At 43.1% G+C, this 23,136-nt stretch overlaps 1 protein-coding gene across 1 annotated transcript in view; it reads right to left on the bottom strand.

Annotated features, from left to right (window-relative positions):
• Positions 1-8,896: 8,896 nt before the first annotated feature.
• The window catches only part of LOC119735649 (dynein beta chain, flagellar outer arm-like), a 121,152-nt gene continuing 106,912 nt past the window's right edge, over positions 8,897-23,136 (bottom strand). The window contains exons 87-94 of the mRNA XM_038209442.1: positions 22,043-22,314; positions 20,768-21,021; positions 19,738-20,029; positions 18,542-18,743; positions 16,731-16,930; positions 16,286-16,425; positions 13,851-14,122; positions 8,897-12,366 (exon numbers count right to left, since the gene is read on the bottom strand). Of these exons, the coding sequence (XP_038065370.1) occupies positions 10,292-12,366; positions 13,851-14,122; positions 16,286-16,425; positions 16,731-16,930; positions 18,542-18,743; positions 19,738-20,029; positions 20,768-21,021; positions 22,043-22,314 (3,707 nt within the window). The 3' untranslated portion in view covers positions 8,897-10,291. The remainder of the gene's footprint in view (positions 12,367-13,850; positions 14,123-16,285; positions 16,426-16,730; positions 16,931-18,541; positions 18,744-19,737; positions 20,030-20,767; positions 21,022-22,042; positions 22,315-23,136) is intronic.

Raw genomic sequence — 23,136 nt, 5'->3', positions numbered from 1 at the left:
AGACACAGTTGGTCTTCAAAAAGAATATTAAGTTTATGATGGCCTGTCTAGCGCCCAGTATACATTCACCTTTGTATATTTAAATTTAGTCATTTGCACACAGCGAGAAAAACCGCACAATTTGCTTATTAATTGGATATTCCAAACTCAACCCACCCCCTCCTTCCACCAACGCAAGGAAACGAATTAACCAAGTCTTGACAGCAATTATATCCTAACGCGTGTGGACGATATCTCGGCAGCGTGCATACGGATCGAAAGGTGTCTCACCCCCTCGCGCATCGACACGCGCGGCCCGTCATGTGCAATTACCGATACACCTCGCTACCCCATACCGTGGCTCGGCGCTAAATGACGGCAGGGTGAGCCCTCGGATTTACGCCTCGACACCGGAGCCGGAACGATCCTACCGTTTGTTTATGTTGTAATAAATAGTACAGGTTGGCTTACGGACTTAAAGGTGTTAGCTTGGGGCTTCTCGCTTGCTAGTACTTCCCTGGCAAGTGTAAGAAGTAATAGGAGAAAACTGTCAGTGACCTTCTCATAGGTTTTCATGACGCTCAAGTTAAAGTCTTGGAACGCTGAATGGAATTGCAGTTGATTGGATGCCACACAGGCTAATTACCATAATTGTAACAGCAAAAAGCGCAGCAGCACAAGAAGGAACTGTTTGTACAATTTGCATTTTCTTCAATTGCTTATTGTTTTATTTTCATAAATGCTTTTTTTTCTCGAAGCAATTTATAAGATGCAATTCTTCATCAACCCCTTCCCCGTTTTTGTCCTTTCTCATTAAAAACTGTGGGTTTTTTTATTAGATAGTATTGTTCCCAAGTGACCTCTCAAAAAATTAACATCGGAAAAATTTGTTATTCGCAGTTCCAGCTCAACAGGCATTGAACAAAATCTTAAACGGAATTTTTTCATTTGTTTTTGTAATTTTAAATGTCTTATTTTTTGAACTTCTAAAAAACGTCTTATCCTTTTTTTGTAATTTCAAATGTCTTATTTGTGAACTTCTCAAAAACATCTTATTTCGTCTTTGAAATTATACAACCGTTAAACTTCACTTACCATTCAATTAAATAAGATACATAATCAGATCATTAAAAAAAGTTACAAGGAAACAGGAGAAATCCTAATTGCTATACCGGAGCGGAAAAGTCACCGAACTCTTTTCTAATCGGATGTGATCGGCCACCTGCGTAACAATTAAATCATCTAATGAGGGACGCAACTTCCGAAGTCCGGACACCAAATTGCAACAAACCCACGTTTTCCCGATTTTCATGTTTTTCCGTTGATTGACATATATTTTTTTTATTACCAAATCCTGCGCACGTGCGAACTATTCTTCGAGCAAGGTCGAGATGGGGCTAATTACACGGCTATCACCGGGGTCATCTTCCGATCTGTCCCATTGTGTCGTCTCGTTTTCTCCAATCACTTCAGGTCTCTCTCTCTCTTCCAATTTCCCCGCATCCCGTCCTGGGTTCTGTAAGCACAACGAGCCTCCTTGAGGGGGAAAATGCCCGGGTAGCAGATGCGATTTGTGCCCGTGAGCTAAGCGACGCGACTTGGTTAATAGCGCGGCCGGAGCGGAGTGGATTTTTTTCAGCCTGTGTTTGTGATTGGAGGCAGGCAGCGCGCTCGTGCCTTGAGTTTGCATCCTCAGAACAATTGTCACTTGCTTAAACAGCCAGCTCGGACTACATCATTAGCTCTCCTACTAACAGATACGGAAGGGACAAGGTTGCAAACTGCCATTCCTTTACCGGCGGGTTACTTTACCGGTCATTATATAAGATGACGTGTGGCTCCACAAGTTCTGGGCGCACAGTTACTCGGGTGAAGTGTATTTTTTTCCAAACATGTTCAAGATTTGTTTTGAAATGTATGTTTGCAATGAGCCGTAGACACAATTGTTATTTAATTTCTGACAAGGCCAGGAAAAACGTGTACGGGCTCATACGAGGTCATTAGCCTTTTGGGATTTGATAGCACAAAACAAGAGTGTATTTTCAAAACGCGATATATCCATTTAAAAAGAACCAATATAACAGCTGTTTCTAAATTGTTTTTATTTTATTGTCGCCATTGTGGTCAACTATAAAACCCGTCGAAACTGAAGTTTGAGCAGCCAGGGGAGAGCGGGGTGCTGAAAGAAAACAAAATAGCGGCGTTTTGGAAATCAGGTGCTACAGACCTTTCTACGCTTGGTTGGCAAAGTGCACTTTTGCCAACCAAGGGTTACAAAACTATGGAAGGTCCAACACTGCAAAAATGAAGGAGTGTTATTACAAATAACCAAAATATTATTTAATTGTTGGAATTACAACATTGTCAACAAAGCTACAACACAATTCCTACACATGCCTTTTTACTATGAATTGATGGCGTTATGAGGACCGTTTTGGGAAAAATATGTTGCCAACCACGGCTTCAATAAATGTGCTTGCAGCTGCCCATATAAAATGGCGCCAATGTTTACAAACAAAAGAAAGGTCTATTCGGTTTGGGTAAATTATTGTAGCGCCCCAACCAAAGCGCCCTCAGGTTATTGTGTCCGCCAACATTTCAAAAAGATATGGAGGAGAGTTGTTTTTAAAATATGTAAGTTCGGATTCGCTGACAGTCTCAAGAAATTGTATCATCTACCGGCGGATTTCTTGTTGGCTTGAACTGCTCTTTTAACTGAAATAAAAAAAATATACAACTTAAAACTCGCAATATAGAATGCCATGGGCCAGTGCCTGGTTATTGGGTTTGACTCGCGTACGATGGTGCGTGGGTTCGAACCCTGCCTGGAACATGGTGTTTGTGCCCTTGGGTAAGACACTTCTCTCTCCACCCATACAGGAGTATAAATGGGTACACATGTAGGCCAAAGGGTAGAGGACCGAATGTGCGTTGATATCGGTTGCCGCGTGGTCTCGTGGACTGATGAACGGGGAATTGTAAAGCGCTTGGAGACTGTTGATAGTGATGGGAAGCTTTTTAATAAACGTTACAGTTTATTTATTTTTACAAATATTTAAAACAAAACAGTATGGGACTATGGGAGATTTACCCACCAAAAGTGTCATGCGATGTATGCTGGTTATGATCGTTTCTGTTTTACTCGGCGCTTTATGCTTATCTGATCAATTAATGCAGTGTAGAAAACACCCCTATCGGTAAAAGAACAGCCAAACTTTCTACCATCTGATGAGCTATATGGTGCCCCATATGGCTATGGGTTGATCAAATTACTATGAGCTACCGTAGATGATGATAATGATGCAAGCGATGAAGATGAAGACGACGTAAAAAGCCATGACGAGTGGAAGTATCGCGCAGTGAGATTTGTACGGATGCCCGCACAGGACGATAATGTGATTTTTTTTTTAATGCCCTCGAGTTAGGCACTCGAGTTGGACATTAAGAAAAAAATATATATATTGTTTTCTCTTTTTCTCCTCGGGAGAAACTTTTCTTTATTTAGAAGAAATGATTCTCTTGGTTTTACAATAAGTATAAACAAACACGAAAGTAGTCATCACATAAAAGAGAAAATGGATCCCATTTCTACAAAATTACCATTGAAATACATTTTTTTTTTTTCAAATATACGTTTTAACTCGTTTTTAAATACATGTACTATAAAAGATGGGTTACTACCATTCGTCTTCACTTTATAAATATGGTAACGGCACTGGAGAAGACTTTAGTTAAGGGCGCTCCATTTTTTGCTAAGTATGCATACCAAATAAAATCGTCTCGTAAGAAATATTGTGACAAAGAAAATAATCCGAAAAAAATGCGATTTTTTTTTTTAAATAGCACAGGACAGCAACCTGGAAGAAAGACAAGTTAAAGGCGACTAGAGACCTTCCCTTTGTGGTTTATTTGTGGGAAAAATATCACACAGAATCAGTGCTGAGTTCTTGATAAAAGTCGCATTTGAACATTCATTGAACCATCCAAATTTCACAAATTTCCCTTTTCCCTACCCGTTCCGTAGTTAGGTCAGTTTCCCGTCCTGCAGGACTCTCCTGACAAGTTCAATGATTGAGTGGATGCGTTTACCGTCAAGCGCTCAGTAATCTGACCTGCTCGACCTTTCAGTCGATTATTCGCGCCGATTTGTTTAAGAACGGTTGACAGTGGCTGTGATAGGGATACAGCGGCTGCAGACATGACACATCTTTAAAGCGATCTGTAAAGGATTTTAAAAGCGGGCACAAAAAGTGGACAAAAATCAGACATCACTGCGCAACTTCGCGCAGGCGTATCTTGCCAAATTTAACATACTGGAACATCATTCCACGGGCTTATTCCATTCAGACGTATGTCCGTTCAGGGACACTGTACCCAAGAGCTATAATGACGGGCCGCACGTGGCGACACAAATCAGTCACGGGTCGGTATATAGACTCATACAATGAACGACACCAGACTAATTCGATCAAACCATGGAAATCCCAACCCGTCGACCGCAATTAGATATAGATTTGATACAAACACGCCCCGTTGCATGGACATGCCAGAAATTGGAATAACATGTTTTTGTAGGGACGGTATAACGAGCAAATTCAATTTGGTTTCACTTACACTGCGCGTGTACATGTTTCTTACGCGGTGCGTGGTTGGCTGTTTCGCTTACTGGGACGTCACTGCATGCTTGTTGTTTTTGTGCATTGATCATAATTGTCAGTTAATTGTCGTCGTGGACTTGACGGCACACTTGATTTGCGGTTCGCAAATTGTCGGGTAGGCTTTTCTGTTTAATAATTTGATTTAAATTATTTTTTTTGAAAGAGAACATTTTACTGGGCCTCTTTTGTTTTCTCGCAGGTCAAAGTAATAGTAGGCCGACATTCAAATTATCTTACATTGTAAAGTAAGGTAATTCGAATCTTGCATTCTTAGACACGAACTGGACAACGATGTTACGTCGCTATGATGTGGTTTCTATACTGAATTTAAAAAGAAATAAGTCGACCGACCAACATGCCCAAGCAATGTCAGGTTAGACTTGAAGGTTTGCATGGTGGTCATGATAGCAATAAGGTTAAGTTTACGGGCAGAGCCGCACTGTCCGAAACGTTGAGTTCCCGGGTTCTTTTTTCAGAACGGCACAAAAAAGATATTTGTCACACGACGCTACCGTAATAATACCGGAGTCTTATATAGCGCACGTATTTACCAACAATTAGGTACTCAAGGCGCTGGAAATTATGTCTATTAGTAAAGACAGGTAAACGAAGTTTATGAGAAATAAGAGACCCATTTTGTAGCACTTTATAAGGGTTAACAAGGTGCTGCGGCGCATATTGCAGCCACTGCCAGAAACACTGGGGCAAACTCCTTCTTTTAGCGATAAGTGTTACTGGGTTCTTTAACCCTAAAGGGGCCGGGGGGCGGAATCCGCCCCCCCCCCCTCAACATTTTCCGTGATAGCTTCTAAAAAAAATTTTTTCGCTACTCGAGCTGTTATGACTTTTTAGCCTCGAGCTTTGCGCATCTTTTGATACCAAAAACATAAAAATCGGACAACGGGTTGCCGCGTAGCGAAAATTTTTTCCGGCGCTACGCGCCGTGAAAACTGAATTTTCGCATATACGTCGTGTACACAGAGCAGAATTGCCATTCGTACATATGAATAATTAATTAGCCATAATTCCAAAACCCTTTGACCTATAGTCATGAAATTTCTTGGGTATGTTTAGGAAGAGTTGCTCTATGCATGTGCGAGTTTCAAATTTTTCCGTCACTCGATGGCCGAGATCTTAGGGGGGGGGCGGAATCCGCCCCCCCCCCCCCCCGGCTGAGAGATGGTCAAAATAACCCGGCCCCTTTAGGGTTAACGTGCATTACACAACACACATGACCCACGGCTTTTACGTCCCATCCGAAGGATGAAGCAATAATGGTAAAGTGCCTTGCTCAAGAGCACAAGCACCATGTTCCCACGGTCAGGATTCGAACCAATGTACCACGGCACACGAGTCGAACACCGTAACCATTGGACCACAGCACCCCAAACTTAACCTTATTCCCAAGCAACCTTCTCAATTCTCAACCAAGCAAGCAAAACACAAACTAACAATCACCTTCGCTGAAAACCAACGAACACAAACTCACAGAAAAGACCACAACAGTCGTCTTCAAAGTACTAAACGACTAAGTTGGTAGACTGAGCACATTTTGATGCTCCGGAGGTCGCAGGTTCAAATCCCCACTCCGGTCCGTTGTTCTTAAAGGGGCACTCACGATGTTATTTGGCTGTGTTTGAATGGGGAACGAAAATCGACCGAAAATTTTCGGAGTAATTGAACAATTATTATGAAAACCGGACTGTTACTTACAGCACGATATCACAACGGAGGGAATCTAAATAAGTTAAAATATTTATTTAATTAATTAACCCCTAATTGATTAAAAACACAAATTAAAAAAAAACCACATTGATTGAATCACAGAGCAATGATTGAATTAAAAGTGAACCTAGTAATTTTTCTCACTTCGGTTTGTTGGATGAAAGAGTAACCCCCCCCCCCCAAGAAAAGAAGGTGAAGAAGGAATCACAAAACACTCAGCAGCGGAAACAAAATCAGATTCCAATTTAAAACCCTGCGGCGGTAACTTAGAGGGAGCCAACTTGAGTACAATCTGCGACATCGTGTGCAACATGTGCGCACCAAGACACCGCCGTGGGAGTAGCCCGTGCCTGACGGGAGTCAACATCAATTTTACGCTCACGTAGTCTCTGTAGCGTCTTCACTCTACTTCGGTGTATCTTCTTGGACCGGCGATCTCGAGAAAACAATCCCCTCTCGTCAGTTTGCCACGGGTTTTGCACGGCCTGCGGGCATCGTCTCGCGATCGACGTTGAGCGTGATGACTGAAGGCGAGATGACGGGATGTCGCTGGCAGTGTTCTTGGGTGGTTCTATACGGTGTATTTCTGGTCATGTCCGTGTTAGGCCAATGTCACGGGGCCTCCGAAAGGTTGAAAGAGAGGGGGAACTACCAAGCTACGGCTAGCTGAATGAGTACAGGCCATAATATAGACCATTATGCCTATAGCGGTCGTCTTCAGAGGGCATATTTTGTTATTTTAATTCAGTAACAATGAATGCACAAAAACGTTCACTCATGCGTATCCCAACAAAGGCATTGCCCTTTGAGATGGCTGAAAGGCATGAAGTCTACAGCTTGGCAACAATTGAACTACTCCAAGTTGAGTATAAGATCAGCTTATTTTCTCACACGGCATGGAAAAATTTGAAAGTGCACGTATAGTCATCAAATCGTGCAAGCATAGGGAGGGGTACTACATTATTTGGATATGGCCTAGGTGTTTATTTAAATTCTTCCAACATTTATTCAGCAGAGGACTTTCTATGGCAAGAATAACACTAACGAAGGAAAAGAAATGTAGCTGACGCGCAAAATAAAACACAACGTTGCAAATACGTGCATGCGAAGCTTTCAAGCTAATGACAATACATTTAAGTTGGCAGCCTTTCTGCGCTATACATTTGTCATGTCAGCCTCTGATCTTAGAGCAGCACCTTGGGGTAAATTAATCATGAAGGCATTGTGCATTGCGATGTGAGGTGTGAAGCTAGGTCTAATGTTTGACTAGGTTGGTGGGGGCGGGGCCGCTGAAAACGGGAATCGATGCACAGGTTAGTGCACTAATGCGAGATTACAAATATGAAAGTTGCAAGTTTACTTCGGGGTTGGGCTTGCCTGGCTTTAAATATCACAGTAGCTGCGCTGCATGTATCATTCATGCATAATCCCTACACCTATACTTCTTGATCCACCGTGACACAATAGCTCCCCCTCGCCCGGCGCAAGCGTTCGCGACACGGCGCAGCTCATGAAGAATTTACCGCTGCTCGCGGTTTCATAATATCGTGCGGCGGACTTGGCGGCGCCGACTAATTAATACGTTTGGTTCCAGGAGAGCGCGCGCGGGCCGGTGTCCCGGGGGAGAACTAGCCGGGGTATACCGGGGGAGAGAGCTCGGTTGGGCCTGGTCGGTGCGGTATAATGACCGGAATGGAGTCTCCGAACACGGACGGCGAGTCCGAGGTAAACATGGATTTGTTTTGACAGTAATTGGATGACGAGGTCCGCCAGGAAATGGAATAAGAGAGACGGGGCTGGAAAGGACGTGTGCAGTGGATGCCGAGGGACTCGCGGAGAAATAATTAAAACAATTCGGAAGCAGGGAAGGGTGTTTTAGTTTCTCTTAATTAGTGATGGAATGAGCAGTAGGACTATAGAGATACATGTAGTTGGTACAGAGATGTCAGGATGAAACAGTTCACTGGAGTAGGCGTGTCACAAGACGTACTCGCCAAATCGCGATACACTCAGGATGTTTGCATGCAATGGGGCCAATTTCATAGAGCTGCTTAAGCACAAAATTTGCTTAAGCACAAAAACGTCTTGCTTAATAAAATCAGGTTACCAGCCAAAACTCCATGCGATTGTTATGCTAAGTAAACAACAGCTAAATACCAATCACAAGCAATGTACATCACATGGAGTTTTGGCCGGTAACCTAATTTTACTAAGCAATGTTTTTTCGTGCTTAAGCAAATTCTATGAAAATGGGCCCTGGAAAGTTTTTTCTGCAACGGAAATCCAGTGCGTTCGTCTGAAACAGGCAAGCGTGCTGCAAACACATTCGAATGGTATCCAGCTTTGGCCATGATTCTTGGTAGAATATTAACAGGTAAAATCCGGTCTAAAATGATTCACGGTTGTCAAACTTTAATGAAATTCTTAACAGAATTGAACTGCGAGGAAAAAAATAATCAAATGTATAAGTAAATTAAGTCATATACCAAACCCTATATCAAAACAGATCAGCGAGAAAACCATAAAAAAACCCATTTTTTTTAGATCCAAACCTTTTATTTACACCTTTGCTTTCACGGAAGTTAACAATCCTTAGAATTTCTTTAACATGGACGGCATATGTAGGAAAATAAAACTAAGTACAATTGTTAGTTGAACGTACACAACCTTTTAAGCTTTTCTATGCAACACACATACAAAGCTCCACAGTGGTGTTTTACCATTGGCCGAGGATGAGACATTGTGTTTCCCTTTGTCCCTATAATTTAACACTCTCACATAGACCATGGAGCCATAAAACACATAGCTCCATGCATAAACTGAGCACACAGACTTAGGCCTACATTCGAGGACTTTTCAACAAAAGATGTACGCTCGAGGACAACAAAGAATCTGTTGTTCTCTCTTTATGCTGCTGTCCTCGGGATGTATGTAATACAAAAGCATATTAATGCCCACAGTTCGTGACATATTTCAATTATTCAACATCATATCACTCATCTCAATCAAACCATATCATACAAAATTGACAAACAATTTGAGATCTGACAAACTAATCAGTTCGATTAGTAAGAAACATCAGATTAGAAAAATGTATTTCCAATACCCAAACTAAGCATTTTTAAAATAAAATCTTAATGAGTGCCTAACAAGGCGATAAGCATTCAAAATTGAAGTATTCATTTTCATAATGAAACAATTCGCAATGAAGCTTTTCTAGTGCAGATAAACAAATCCGAACTGTTTTTTGCTCTAAACGTATGACGAATCATTACCGCTCAATATATACAAACTCTAACTTTCGATTCATCAATACAATCTTTGGCAGTGAATGTATAGACCTTATGCGGTACAGCCATCTTAGAGGGCAATGTCTTTGTTTTGCTGCGATATGCGTGTGTGAACCATTTGTGCATTAATTACTACGAAATTGAAATAACAAAAGATGCACTCTAAGATGGCCGCTACGGATAAGGTCTATTACACTATTAAAACTATACATACACACCCAATAACAATTAAAAATCATTTCAATAACAAAACAGATTTGTTGATTTGAATAAATGGACGGAATCCTTTGGAAGAAATCCTTTGGACGGAATGTAGAAAGGCACAATTGGCTGTAAATATCATTTTAGTATTTTACACAATCGTTTTTGATCAGATTATTATAAATCAGTAAAGTTTGTGAATACACAAACAATAACAGTATTTTTGTTACGAAGGTAAAACTTCAAGCTCAAAGGAATGTATATAATACAAAATAACTGTACAAAAATCAACTCCAAGCATGGCAGATAACTACTGTGCTCTGGAACCCTCTCTTTGACTACAACTTCAAACAAAATCGATATTGGCACGGACACCTTTGTGGAATCATAAAAGACAGATGAATGTCATTTAGATGAATAAACATTTGTTTTGTGGCATTAATACTGAGGTTCATCTTTGTTGGCAACTCCAGTCCCAAAGAAATCATCATCATCTGGAATGTTCTCCTTTTCAACGTCTCCATTTACTGGAGGATCTTCCATTGCTCCCTGGGGATCTTGGTTAACGTCTTGATTGGTCTGCTCATCGTCCACACTTCTGCTAGGTTCTGCATTTTCTTCTTTCAGACTCGCTACACTTCCTTTGACTGATGCAGTTTTAATGTCTTGATGAGCCTCTGCTGAAGCGTCCTCTTGGACGGATCTGTGAGAGGTTTGGCTATGGGGACGGCTGCCAAAGGGTTCTTGCGACTCTTCACCTGCATTTTGGTCGTTAAATAATCTGCTCCCTTCCTGATTCGAAGGGTCTGCTTCCACAGATCTTAGAGACGTTTTGCTTTGAGGACGGCTTCTAGTGGCTTCTTTGACATCGACTTTGCTACCTCTGTTGCTCTCTCTGTCCTTCGAAAGATTACTAGGGGACTGTCTAGGAGAGGACCTTTGAAGATCCTTCTCTGTTACGACAGATCTTCGTGAGGAAGGTCTACTGCCTTGTTTAGAGTCTGGTGGAGATGGACTCTCATGGCCATCACCTTGAACAGATCTCTGAGAGTTAACAGACGGACTTCTGGCAGGTTGAGGAGCTGCATCTCTAGTGGAGTTCAGTGTTGGACTTGGCGACTTCTCTCTTTGGGACTTGATGGAGCCAACAGGTGAAGGTTGCTCCCTTGCAACAGATACCCTGGAGGACCTAGAGTTAGCAGCTGGCGATGACGGTTTCTCTCCATGTCCTTGCGAGGACCGGTAGGAGTTTGCAGATGATTTCCGACTTCCTTCTTTATTAGCAGACCCTGCAGACCGAAGGGATGCTTGTGACTGGTTCTGTTGAGGCCGATCGGCTGTTCTGGTTGTACTGTAAAGGGAGTGAGCAGATTTCAAGCTCTGTTGTGAATTCCTAACACTGCTGTTTTTACTAGTTACAGATCTGTTGGATTTTCCAGACTGTAAGCTTGTCCTGGACTGTCCAGTGCCAGTCTTTTGCTTCTTGTCATCGAGGCTTTTATGCAAGGAGCCAAAGCTTGAAGATCTGTAAGCCGTCCCTTGATTTGCAGCAGCTGTTGATTTCTGTGAGGAGGCTGACACTGTGCGGTTAGATCTTGCTGAAACTTGACTCTGTCTGGTGTGACTTGCAGCAGTTGATGTCCTGCTTTTTGCCGAATACTTGGACCTCTCAGAAGCTGCAGAACTTTTCCTTGATGTCTCTTTTAATGGTTGCTCATGCTCCTTATTGTCCATCTCATCCTGATCAGAGAAGCTGTCTGAGTTATACGAATGATGGGAAGCAGAGGAGTGGCTGTGAAGGGAGTCTTGGTCATCATTCTGCTTTATCTTACTTCTTCCATCGTCACTGATCCCACTTCTGCCACCTTCGCTGGCTGCATCATCCTCCTTTCCTTCAGGATCTTGCCTGCCGTTAGCAATGACCAAATCTTGCCGGCTGTCACCAACACTGTAGTCTTCATTCTCGCCTTTCATCGAACCTTCCATGTGTTGGCTAACAGCATCATCCTCTTCCCTGCCTGATGGGTCTGCATTTTGATTGACATTATTGCTGTCTGTCTGTGGCCCAGTCTCAGACAGTTCCCGGTAATCGAAAGCTGAGAGTTGGTGCCTCTCACGCTCAAGATGAGCAGAGCGAGCCGTCATCTTCAACTCCAGATCCTCTTTGGCTTCCTGGCTCCCTTCTTCCTGTCCATTTTGGTCATCCTCACCAGGACCCTGGTCGGAACCATTCTCTTGTTCTGGGAGTTCCAAGAGTTGCTCAGAAGTAGGCAGTAGAGGTGTGTGTTGCTGGTCGGACTTGAATGACTGCCTGGAGCGCAGCGAGCGCTGAGACTGAGACGAGTGTTGGCCTCGGGGGTCTAGGGGATCCTGGCCATGCGCAGCTGCTGAGAGTTTGGAGATGACGGAGGCTGAGCGATCACTCTGAGTGTCATCCTTTATCTGGGGCTGGGATTCCTCGAGTTTGCGTGGGGATGGCTTGGGCCACTTCTTCCCACCATCTTCTGGGGCCCCTGCATAGGAAAACAAAATATTGAAACTTAACTAAATTACACAAAAAGTAAGCACTTCACTCCAGATTCTATTTGTTTTTTTCATTCATAAAAATGTTGCTTTAATAGTCATTTCATTTTAACGGCTCAAGCGAGACAAGTGCTATTTATTTTGAATAAACTAATACAAATAAAAAGGTCATCCATCCATTTTCAACTCTTCAGGAAAAAAAACACTTAAAAATTGTCCACTTTTCTCATGCAGTGGGCTCGTATCAATTGACAGTGTACAGAAAGTGCATAATTATAGCTGGGGGGGGGGGGGAGGGGGGGGGGGGAATGGACCAAGGCAAGCATCTATGTATCTGTTCCTTCATGCAGAAGTCTACCTGAGCTGCTGCCACATTTATTTCTAAGCACACACTGTAAAAAGGGAAAATATTCTGGGCAGGAAACATTGGGGCCACATTGCTTGCCAAAGATGGAGCATAAACATGTACACAAAGGGAACACATTTAGGTATATTATAAAGAAACTGGTGAGCCACAGTCTGTAATCATGCAATTATTTTGCAATGCAGTGCGCCACCAAGAGTTTGCCACAGACAGTTCATTTTTCCTAGTGCACTGTTGGAGATTCGCAGCGCGGCACATTTGAAATTGTTAGTTTTTCCGGTCAGTAGTTTCGTAAGCGTATGATTCTAGTATATGTTTGCCCTTTTTTAAATGATTAAATATGGTGTTTTTGTAAGGCGGCAGAACGCTATGCCCCAATCTATAACAAATTAGCTCAAATTGTCTACTGACACTCATTCAAATGGGCCGATTTTGTCGACCGCAAACTTGAAAAATGGACTCTCCATGGCAAACTCTTAGTGCACACTGCATTGTGAATCCCCCGATTAGGCCATCACAAATTGAATTGGGTTGGAGTTGGGTGCAGTTGGGTGGCAGGACAGTTTTCAGTTATACATACTTAATACCTACCACGCAAATATAGTAGTTTTGTTTTAATCCCAAACTGTGTGCAATGTCAGGACAAACACAGATTATTAACATTAGTATGAAGAGAGGATGATCACGTTATACAGCTAGTATACAATAACAGTTTGAGAGGGACATCAATGTTTAATGAGGGAAAAGTGCCAGGCGTATATCCCCTTCCGCAAACCAAAAAAACTTGGCAATCTGTTTTGTTCAACACAAAAAATTAAACAAAATAGGGGGGGGGGGGGTTCTATGCACGACAGATTCAGCAAGCTGCACTTTCACAGTTTTAATAACAATGACCAGCGTTGTTTTCATGTTTTTCTAGCACCAGTGGACACAAAACATTGAACAGTCAGTGGAACGAAGTCTGCTGTAAAATACAAGCACTAATAAATAGGTCCATTTCGTATCTAGTAAAAGTGGCAGATTTTGGAGGATTCAGGAGAAAAGAAGTTGAGAGAAAAGCATCTTGCAGAGAAAGAGAAGAAAGTAATACATCAAAGAAGAATAACCCACCAGGATCAAGGACGAGTGCTGCACCGGCCATGATCCAGTCCTCCACAGGGGCGGGGCAAGGCAGCTCCAGCGTAAAGGCGGAGATCTGACGGGACCGGTTCATGAACACAGGGCAGGTGAACCTCAGAGACGCTGACGAGTCGGAGCTTGGCTCCTCCCCTGCTGGCTTGGTAGAGCTGCCACTGGCTGGCCGGCTCGGGTCAGAGTTAGGGTCAGGGTTGCTGAGCCGAACCGGCCGGATGTAGATGCTTGGCATCTTGGCAAGACAGGACCTTCAAGTTAATAAAAAAAATAATTGGAAGTGTTGTTATCAGCTGTTGGTACTTGTAATGTTTTTCACTTAGTGCTGGCATTGACTCTATGCATGAACAGTATGGTGCTGTGTGGCAACTCAGGAAGGGCTGTCCATTTTAGAATAATTTACTATTCGATTACTCGAAACTGCGTTGGACTGAATATTTGGATATTCGAAACTGCCAGCTGCAACTGCATGCTGCGCTGGTCAAAAATTGCATGGAGACTATGCCAGTTACAATTTGTGTGCGGTGATTGATATGGGGATTTGATACACGGTGCCCTCTGGAGACATGCACACAATAGGGAACAAAAGATTGTATACGTCTCCACAGGGCAATTTCTATAGATGAATACGTCTCCACAAGATTTTCACGAAATAGATATATGGATTTTACTCAAAAACTAGGAATTTCCAAGGTGGGTTGATCTGTCGCAAATGGAAGAGTTTTAGAAAAGGGATATTAAATAAGTCCAAATTTTAGCCAAGGAAATTAATTCTGGGTAAAATAAAAGCATTTTGAAACTTCACTTTCAAACTTGAAAACTTTACTACACGAGAACAAAGAAATGTCTCTACAAGGATACAAATTTCAGTATGTGTGCGCTGGAGTGTTTTGCAGTAAGTATTTTAAAACTCTTTAGGGCCCTGTCACACTTCTGCGTATCCTAATTCCTTATGAGTTGCGCATTGACATTTTTTTCATACGCAGTCGTACGCACAATACGCACCTCATATGCATCTCTATCGTTTTGTGTATGTGTTATGTACGCAGGCATATGCATGGTACGGCCCAGTACGCTGGATAGTTTTGGGCATGCACAAAACTACGCTGCGTACGCTGTTACGCAGGTCATAAGTTATAAATACGCAGCGCATCGGTCACGCGTCTGTCGAGCGCGGTACGAATATGCTATGTGTTCATGGGGAATAAGCCGTTCATACGCGGTTAAACGCTGACCTCCTATATACATAGCGTACTTGCAGCGCAGATACAACGCACGCTGAACGAACTCATATCAAATGCCGATGTATTGCACAAATTAGTACCACTCGTCCTTCGAGCGGGCAGCGCATTGTACTTATTCGTATCTTATCTTAAGTCAAAGAAATCACAAAATTTCGATGTTTTTTATCATACGGCTGCGTATTGAAAAATTTTGATAAGGAACTCATAAGGAATTGGGATACGCAAAAGTGTGACAGGGGCTTAAAGGGCTTTAATCTGCTAAAAGTTTTTTATCAAAATGCACGTGGAAGATCCAAATGGAATTTTTGTCCGAGCAGTTCATCTCTATCGCATGTCTGAATTACTTGGCTAGAGTTGACGGTAACACACACACCCATGGAAGTCAATTCAACTGCTGTCATATAGCGCCATGGTTCAAGGGTGTTTGATCCACGTGCCATGGTACCTGGGATCGAAACCCTGAAGAGGAACATTGTCCTTGGGCAAGACACTTTACTACAATTGCCCTTCTCTGCCCAGGGGTATAATGGCTACCTGCAGGCATGCAACTGGGAATTTAGAAAAAACGAGGAAATTTAACTCCAAACCACACAAGACTTGGTACACGTGTTTTTCAATTTGTAATGGTATTCATGAGAAGTAAAAATCGAGGAAATCAGCGGATCCGAGGAAAAGTTGCATGCCTGTACCCGTGAGGGTAGAAGCCAGATTTTGCTGATCTCGGCTGCAGAAATATGTGATCCGATCAAGATACATGAATCGTTTGTTGACCCTGGTCAACAATTTTTTTATTGCAGATTTGAAAAGAGCACAATCTCAGCATTACTGCTGTGAAAACCGCATGCTGATGCCATCTTTATCTCCAAATCAAAATTCCCGACAAACGACTCATGTAGCTTGATCGCATCACATATGGTCTCATGGCCTGATGAACAGGATAAACAATTTGGAAGAGCTTTGAGATCTACTTTAGCAAAAAGCGATATGTAAACTCTAGACATTATTATTATCATTATGTGTAATTGCCGTCTGAAGCCAAGTAATTTGAATGTGGCCGAATTTCACCCTCTGGATGTGGTGTGCAAGCAAGTGCTGTAAAAAGCCACTCAAATCTGACGTCAGAAAATGCTGTCTACTGTTTCCAAATTTCAGTTCAGATAAGCAATTTACCCAGCAGGAGCGAGGCAGCCGTTTTCAAGGTCCCAGGATGCACCCTCCAGGAGGATGTCACGGAGGTACATGCCACCCTCATGGGCGATCTCAAAGGTGTCTTCATCCAAGGATGAGGAAATGTCGCAGGCAATGCCGATCTGTAGAGTCAAGACACAAGTAAAGTTGAAGGATTTTTTTAATGTTGATTCTTGCTTTGCCCTGCAGTTCCCAGATTCACAATTTCATTTAATGTATTTTTTGAGTTTCATCCAGAAAATAGATTTCTTTACTAAATTGCTATTTTCCAAGCAATGCAAAGGTTATTCACTTTTGAATGAGACATCGAGCAAACAAATTTGTACCTTATTAGGTATTGAAATAGTACTTTACAATTTCAATTATTAGCTGCCAGACAATAATTCCTTGCAAAGTTAATATCGTGGGAAAGTCTTCAAAATCTTACCTCTGAGATGAGGCATCCTTCCAGCGCCGATTTCTCCTGTCTGAGAGCCGTGATGACGGCTGTGGGATTGGCCAGTCCTCCCATCCACACCGACAGCAGGTTGCCCTTGGGTGGGGAGGGTCTGTCAGGGTCATGGGAGGAGCTGGGCACCTTGCCTTCCTTGATCCAGGCCCGGAGCTGGCTATAACGCTTTAATATATCTGTCAAAATATAAAACAAAAAGCGATAATTTGGTTAGAGTGGTGATCTGTGACAAATTTCATCGAGCTTCTTGGAGCAAAAACTTGCAACGCACTTGAAGTAGGTGCTTAGGCGAGCCCTCAGATTAGAATCCCTCCCCGGACCGTTCGGGGTTGAGCCCGCCCAGTATGTTGAAGGGATTGGGACCTTGCATGGAACCGATCGGCCTGGATTAACTCCACCAGGCTTCTGCACCATGGCTCTGGCTCATCACAAAGGAACCAATTTGCGACGCACTAAACCTCCAGTAGGCAACAATGACTGTGATGAGCTTCATAGAAGTTGCCGCTGGTAATCCCAGCAGGCCGAATAATCCTCCAATAATGGCCAGACTTCAATTTATGTTGCCTATTGTGAAACCCTGAGTCACCAGTTTGGACCGATTGGGGCGTCACGCTTCAGTGACCGGGTGGCTTCTGGCTTCGTACCGATTGGGGTGAAAGAAATTAGCATACCGGACCCGGTACCCGAACGGTCTGTTATCTGATGGCTCGCCTTAAAGAAAAGAAAGATCACCTTTTTTTGTGTTCAGTTCAGTTCAAACATACTGAAATTTGTATCCTTGTGGAGACATTTCTTTGTTCTCGTGTAGTAAAGTTTTCGAGATTGAAAGTGTAGTTTCAAAATGCTTTTATTTTAACCAGAATTAATTTCCTTGGCTGAAATTCGGACTTAATATCCCTTTTCTAAAACTCTTCCATTTGCGACAAATCAACGCACCCTGGAAATTTCTAGTTTTTGAGTAAATTCCATATATCTATTTCGTGAAAACCTTGTGGAGACGTATTCATCTATAGAAATTGCCCTGTGGAGACGGATACAATCTTTTGTTCCCTATTGTGTTCATGTCTCCAGAGGGCACGGTGCATCAGATCAGTTCAGTTCTTTAATAATATTTTCCACACATAACAAATTATACAAAATGAAAATATGCAAGTACAACAATAACCTTATGAGGGTTACATAACAAATAAATGCAAATAAGCAAAGTAATAAGATGGAGAGAAATTAAATGCGTGTGGAAGGAGGCCCTTAAGAAGCAATGCTCGTCTAGGAAGGACCACCCAAATAAATGAAGAAAAAAAATGGTGAATAATTAGGCCTATATATGGAGTTAGATATAAACAAACAAACAAAACATTGTGAATTAACTCCCTAAATAGATCACTGCAAACGATGGTTTTTTTTTTCTACGTGGTTGTCAATATTAAAGTGCTTCTGTTATAAGCCTAATTGCCACTGTGGGCCCAGCGTTGTAAACTGGTTCCTGGTCTTTCATTTAATGTTCTGGCTATTGTCTTTATAATAGTGGGAACCAGTCACCAGAACTGCTAAATAGATTTTGATAAACTTTTTGACATCCAAAGGTAGTTGAGAAGCTTTTTGGTTTAGACAAAATGGACAAAAAGGATGCACTTTCAAGAAATTCAGAAATTTTAAATATTTATTTGGACATAAAATGTGGGACCCAGAGGGAAAGTTCTGTGTTAAGGATTTGACGTTTAAATATTGAAACATTTCAACGGAATGCTTTATAGGCCTAACAATCAGGGGTAATACTTTCCACCCACCCGTGACCCAGGAATGCAGCGTGTGGCCCAGGGGCTGTCGATTGGGATGCACCCAGGAGACTGGCACCAGTTCACTCTGTAACGCCCTGGCGCATTCGGCGAGGCAGGGCACCATACCTCTCTCCCCTCCCAGCAGGTGGGACTGCAGCTCATGTAGGGTCTGACGGACGTGGCACAGGAGGGAGTTGAACCAGTGACACTCCTGTCAGGGGTTACAGAAAAATAATCCACCCTTTCAATTATCATTAAAGGCATAATTCACGCAGCAAAATTGCTCAGATTCGTAAGAAGGGTGCATAACAAGAAACTTGTTGAAGTTTCAGCTCAGTGGATTTTCAGAAAACAGAGAAAACTATTCATATTTTTGGGTTTCATAATGGATTCAGTTGCTAATGTACCTAAAAACTGTGCGCACAGGCACACTTTCTAAACCAGTTCGCGCCGGGATTATTTTTGCTGAAAATTTTTGATTTTCGAAAAAGGCAAACTATAGCAGCAAACTTTTGATATACAGCCAAACGTTTCACATACTGATTCATTTAACAGTATTTGTATGATATTTCTTGCCAAAACCTGATATGTTTCAATACTCTAGGGTGTGGCCATGAAGTGTAAATTGTACCACAACAGGCCGTGCACAGCGGCCTTGTTCAAGTACAACACACGGTCTGCCTCCACAGACTTCTTGTACTTTGTGTGTGTGTGTGTGAGTATGTAAACACCGGCAATCGTGGACGTAGGACAAAAGAATTGGGGCGCAAACAATACGTCCACGATTGACCGAACGTCCACGATCTCAAATCGTGTACAAAACCAATGAGAGCTGTTGCTAAAAAGTTCGAGTACAAACAAAGGAAAGAGGATTAGGGACAATGGGGCGTCCACGATTGCCGGCATTTGCACACGTGGGTGTGCGTGTGCGTGTGTGTGTACAAAACAAATACGGGATTAGAGTGTTTGGACGTCACCCGGAGGCGAGTCGAGGCAATCTTGACGTTTTAACCCGTCAGCCGTGTCTGTGAATAAAAACAGCCAGATCGTGTTAACACGTCATCTGACCAAAACTGGTTTAACCACCTTCAATGATCCTTTTCTTCCAACTTATACCATTTCAGGTGGAATAGGGCATTTTACAGGGTCTTTGGTACCAGTTCTATCTAAACTTGAGCAAGGAGTTTTGATCCAAAGGTTCTAACCTGCAGCAAGACGTATCCGATAGACTGCGGCATCTCCGCACTAGCCGCGCTCAGTAAAGACATCAGCGACGGGGCGTGGTACGGGAACGTGTAGCGTTCCTTCTCGTTGACCACGTGCAGCGGCAGCTCGCCAAGGTCCAGCATCGGGGGCAGCTGCTCTGAGACGCCGTCCATGGCCGACTGGACCTTGGTCATGTTGAGGGCGCCCTTTGTGGACTCGGCGTTGTACGCGACCAGGCCCGTGTGCTGGAGTTCGTAGAGGGTGTCCAGGTGGCGCAGAAACTCATCTCCACTGTCAATGAAAGCAACAAATAATGAAAACTGTCTAGATTTTCAGTATGGTATAAACCCAAGTAGTAAGGTGCGATTTCTGAGTAGGATTTGGTTTCTGAGATTGTTCCTTGGTTGTGTACCTCAGGCAATTCAGAGGAGCCAGCTGAGCTGATCCAGCCAAAATTCAAATTCCCAATCCCTTCAACATGATCATTAGGGCCATCCCCTAACAGTCTTGAAAGGCGTCTAATCTGAGGTCATGCCAAGAGGAAGAGCAATTCCTGTTTTGTCAAAATTACGGTAGCTATAATCACAAAACTAATTACAAGCAAAAGAAGAAACGTTTAACAGCTTAGAACATCATCTAGTCAGTCAGTTTGTCAACAGTAAATCAGTGACTCTCTCAGTCGGAAGATAAAAGGCCAAATTGGAGTGTCATGGCCTAGCGGTTAAGAGCACCGGACTCATGTTCTGGTGTTTCAGAGGCAACAGTGGCGTGGGTTTGAACCCGGGTAGACACTTGTGCCCTTAAGCAAGACACTTAACTATTATTGCTTCGTCCTTCGGATGGGACGTAAAGCCGTAGGTCCTGTGTGCTGTGTAATGATGCACTTAAAAGAACCCAGTAACACTTATCGCTAAGAGAAGGGGTTCACGCCGGTGTTTCTGGCAAGTGCATTTATCCTCATACACATGAGGCTGCACTTTCAGGGAAGGAAGGAAAGAACCAGGCAAAACAAAACTCCCCAGCACCAACCTGATCTTATTGACCACTTTCTGGATCCCCTCGTCCAAGCTCATCGCTGCCACCGTCACCCCACCGTCCTCCCACTTCTCCTCAAACCAGCGGGCGTAGTCCGTGGGGTCCACGTTGGCCGGGGGTGTGGGCAGGGGCACGCCCCCGAGGCTCAGCGTCCCTGATTGGCTGGTGGTGGTCAGGAGGACGTGCCGGACCAGGGTGGCGAGGTAGAGGTGGTCCCAGTCGCTGGTCAGGCTGTTGCCGTATACAACCTGAGCCAGATTGGAAGACAAATATTGTACTTAACCTTTTAGTGACTTTTGCACCAAAAACCGCCCCGCCTATCACTCACTGTAGTGCCAACACCTGCCTGATAAGTCTATGGTTTTATTTAGTCTTCAGTGAATAAACACAATGTAATACAATGCACTACAGTACAGGTGCTAATTGGTTACTGACATGACAAGAAGTACAATCTGTCGCTCGTCGCGTCAGTGCAACAAAGTCGTATCTCGTGCGAAGACGCTCCTAGCAACAAGGTCATATCTCGACGTCCATTGACTTTGCGTGTACATCAGGGTTATTTTAAGCGAGATACAACCTTTTGACACTCTAAAACTCGCGTTTTGCGTTCATGCCATTTTAGGAGATACGACCTTGTTGCATTGAAGCGTCGATATGGCTGATCAGGTCAGCATTTATCTTTGGTTTTCTTGGCATGAAATGACTGAGAACTTTTCCATGCCCCCTGGACGGGATGCCAGTCCATCACAGGACACTCTGCAGCTAATGCTCGAACCCATTCATACTGGGGGGAGGCAAGCATGGTAGAGTGGCTTGCCCAAGGACACATCCTGTAGCAAGTGGCAGGATACAAACCCCTGATCCTTTAATCATGAGTTCCAAACCCTAACCTTTAGCCGACGCTGCCGGGCAATGTCACGAGGAGTCTAAGGAGTCTAACTATCAGTAGTGTGAACTGAAAGTAGTCTGGTTCACAGATCAAAATATTCTGTCTACTCTGAGGAATCTAATGTCAGGCAGGCTTCAGTATCATGCAACCAAAAACAGGCAGGATTCTTCCTTCTTCAAAAATCATTTTGAAGATTCCTTTCACTATTTTAGATCATATTCCATTTTATACTAAAACATTCTGTGCAAATATCTATGCCCTGTAGCGTGTAGAAAGCTTTACAATAACATCAACCAAAACAATCGGACCACAATAAGTTTTAAGCAAACCAAATGGGTTTCAAATTTAGAAGTCGTCAGCATCCTGACAAATCCACTTACCTCTGTCAAGAGAGTGCAAAGTTCATCCACCCCAACCTCCTTGCTTCCTTGACCCTCCACCTTTGACCCCAAGATAACCTCGACAGCATGGTTGGGCTGGACGGCGGAGAACGCGTACCAGCGCGACAGGCCGCGGGTGCCAAACAACTGGCGCGCCGATAGCACACCGTGGACGACGCAAGCACCGAACGCAGCCCCCCGCACGTAGGTGGACATCTCTTGGATTCTCTTCCAGTTTTGAGGAGTGACGGCATTAAGAGCCGATACAATTGCTGTTGGAGAGTACGGTAGGTTTAGAAAATAAGGCTTGCAGAATGATCAATACAAGATGGAAATAAATAGCATGGGCGTCTTAGCCATACTGGCACCACTGCTACTCACTAAAATTTGTCAGTAAATTAAGAACCACAGTTTTTTTCATCAGAGTTGAATATAAAATTACAAAAAACAGAGCAAAATAAACAAAAACAAACAAATAAACACCCCAACAAACACCCCAACAAACACCCAAAACAAACAACAACACCTATACTCTGACACCCCCCAAACCCCCCCCCCCAAAAAAAAAAACCCCACAAAAGCAAAAAAGCAGAAAATTATGTACCAAACTCAGAAAGTCCCTTGGAAATTCCATGATTTTTATGAAAGAGGCTCAGAAGCAGAGACTTTTAGAACACATTTCTCTCAGAAGAATTAGTACCTGCATTTTTATTCTTCTTTCAATTTTGTAAATCATAGTTGGAAGAGACCCGAGAGACTAGAAGTGAATTCAGAGTAACTTAAAGCAGTATGGGGAAAAACAAAAACTAAACTAAAAATTGAACATTATTTTGTTCTGCACGTCTTCTATTAAAACCCTCCTTTTGTTTGATCAGTCACAGACGGTCAAAAATTCAATCCTGTTCCTCCGCCATGTCTTTTTTACACAGGCTAGTCACCAACAGTCAGATCATATTTCGTGTAGGCACTGTGACAGTCAAAATTCCATCAACAGACAAAAGCAGGTGACTGGTAGGCACAGCTGGCTTATCAATCTCCTGCAGTCAAAGCATAGCTATATCTGGTTTCATAACAATCACAGCCAGTCAATCCTG

Source organism: Patiria miniata, unplaced genomic scaffold (assembly GCF_015706575.1).
Source record: "Patiria miniata isolate m_02_andy unplaced genomic scaffold, ASM1570657v1 HiC_scaffold_29, whole genome shotgun sequence".
NCBI classification, from domain to species: Eukaryota; Metazoa; Echinodermata; class Asteroidea; order Valvatida; family Asterinidae; genus Patiria; species Patiria miniata.
Note: the sequence above shows the minus strand (reverse complement) of the source record. Positions and strands in the feature narration are given on the sequence as shown.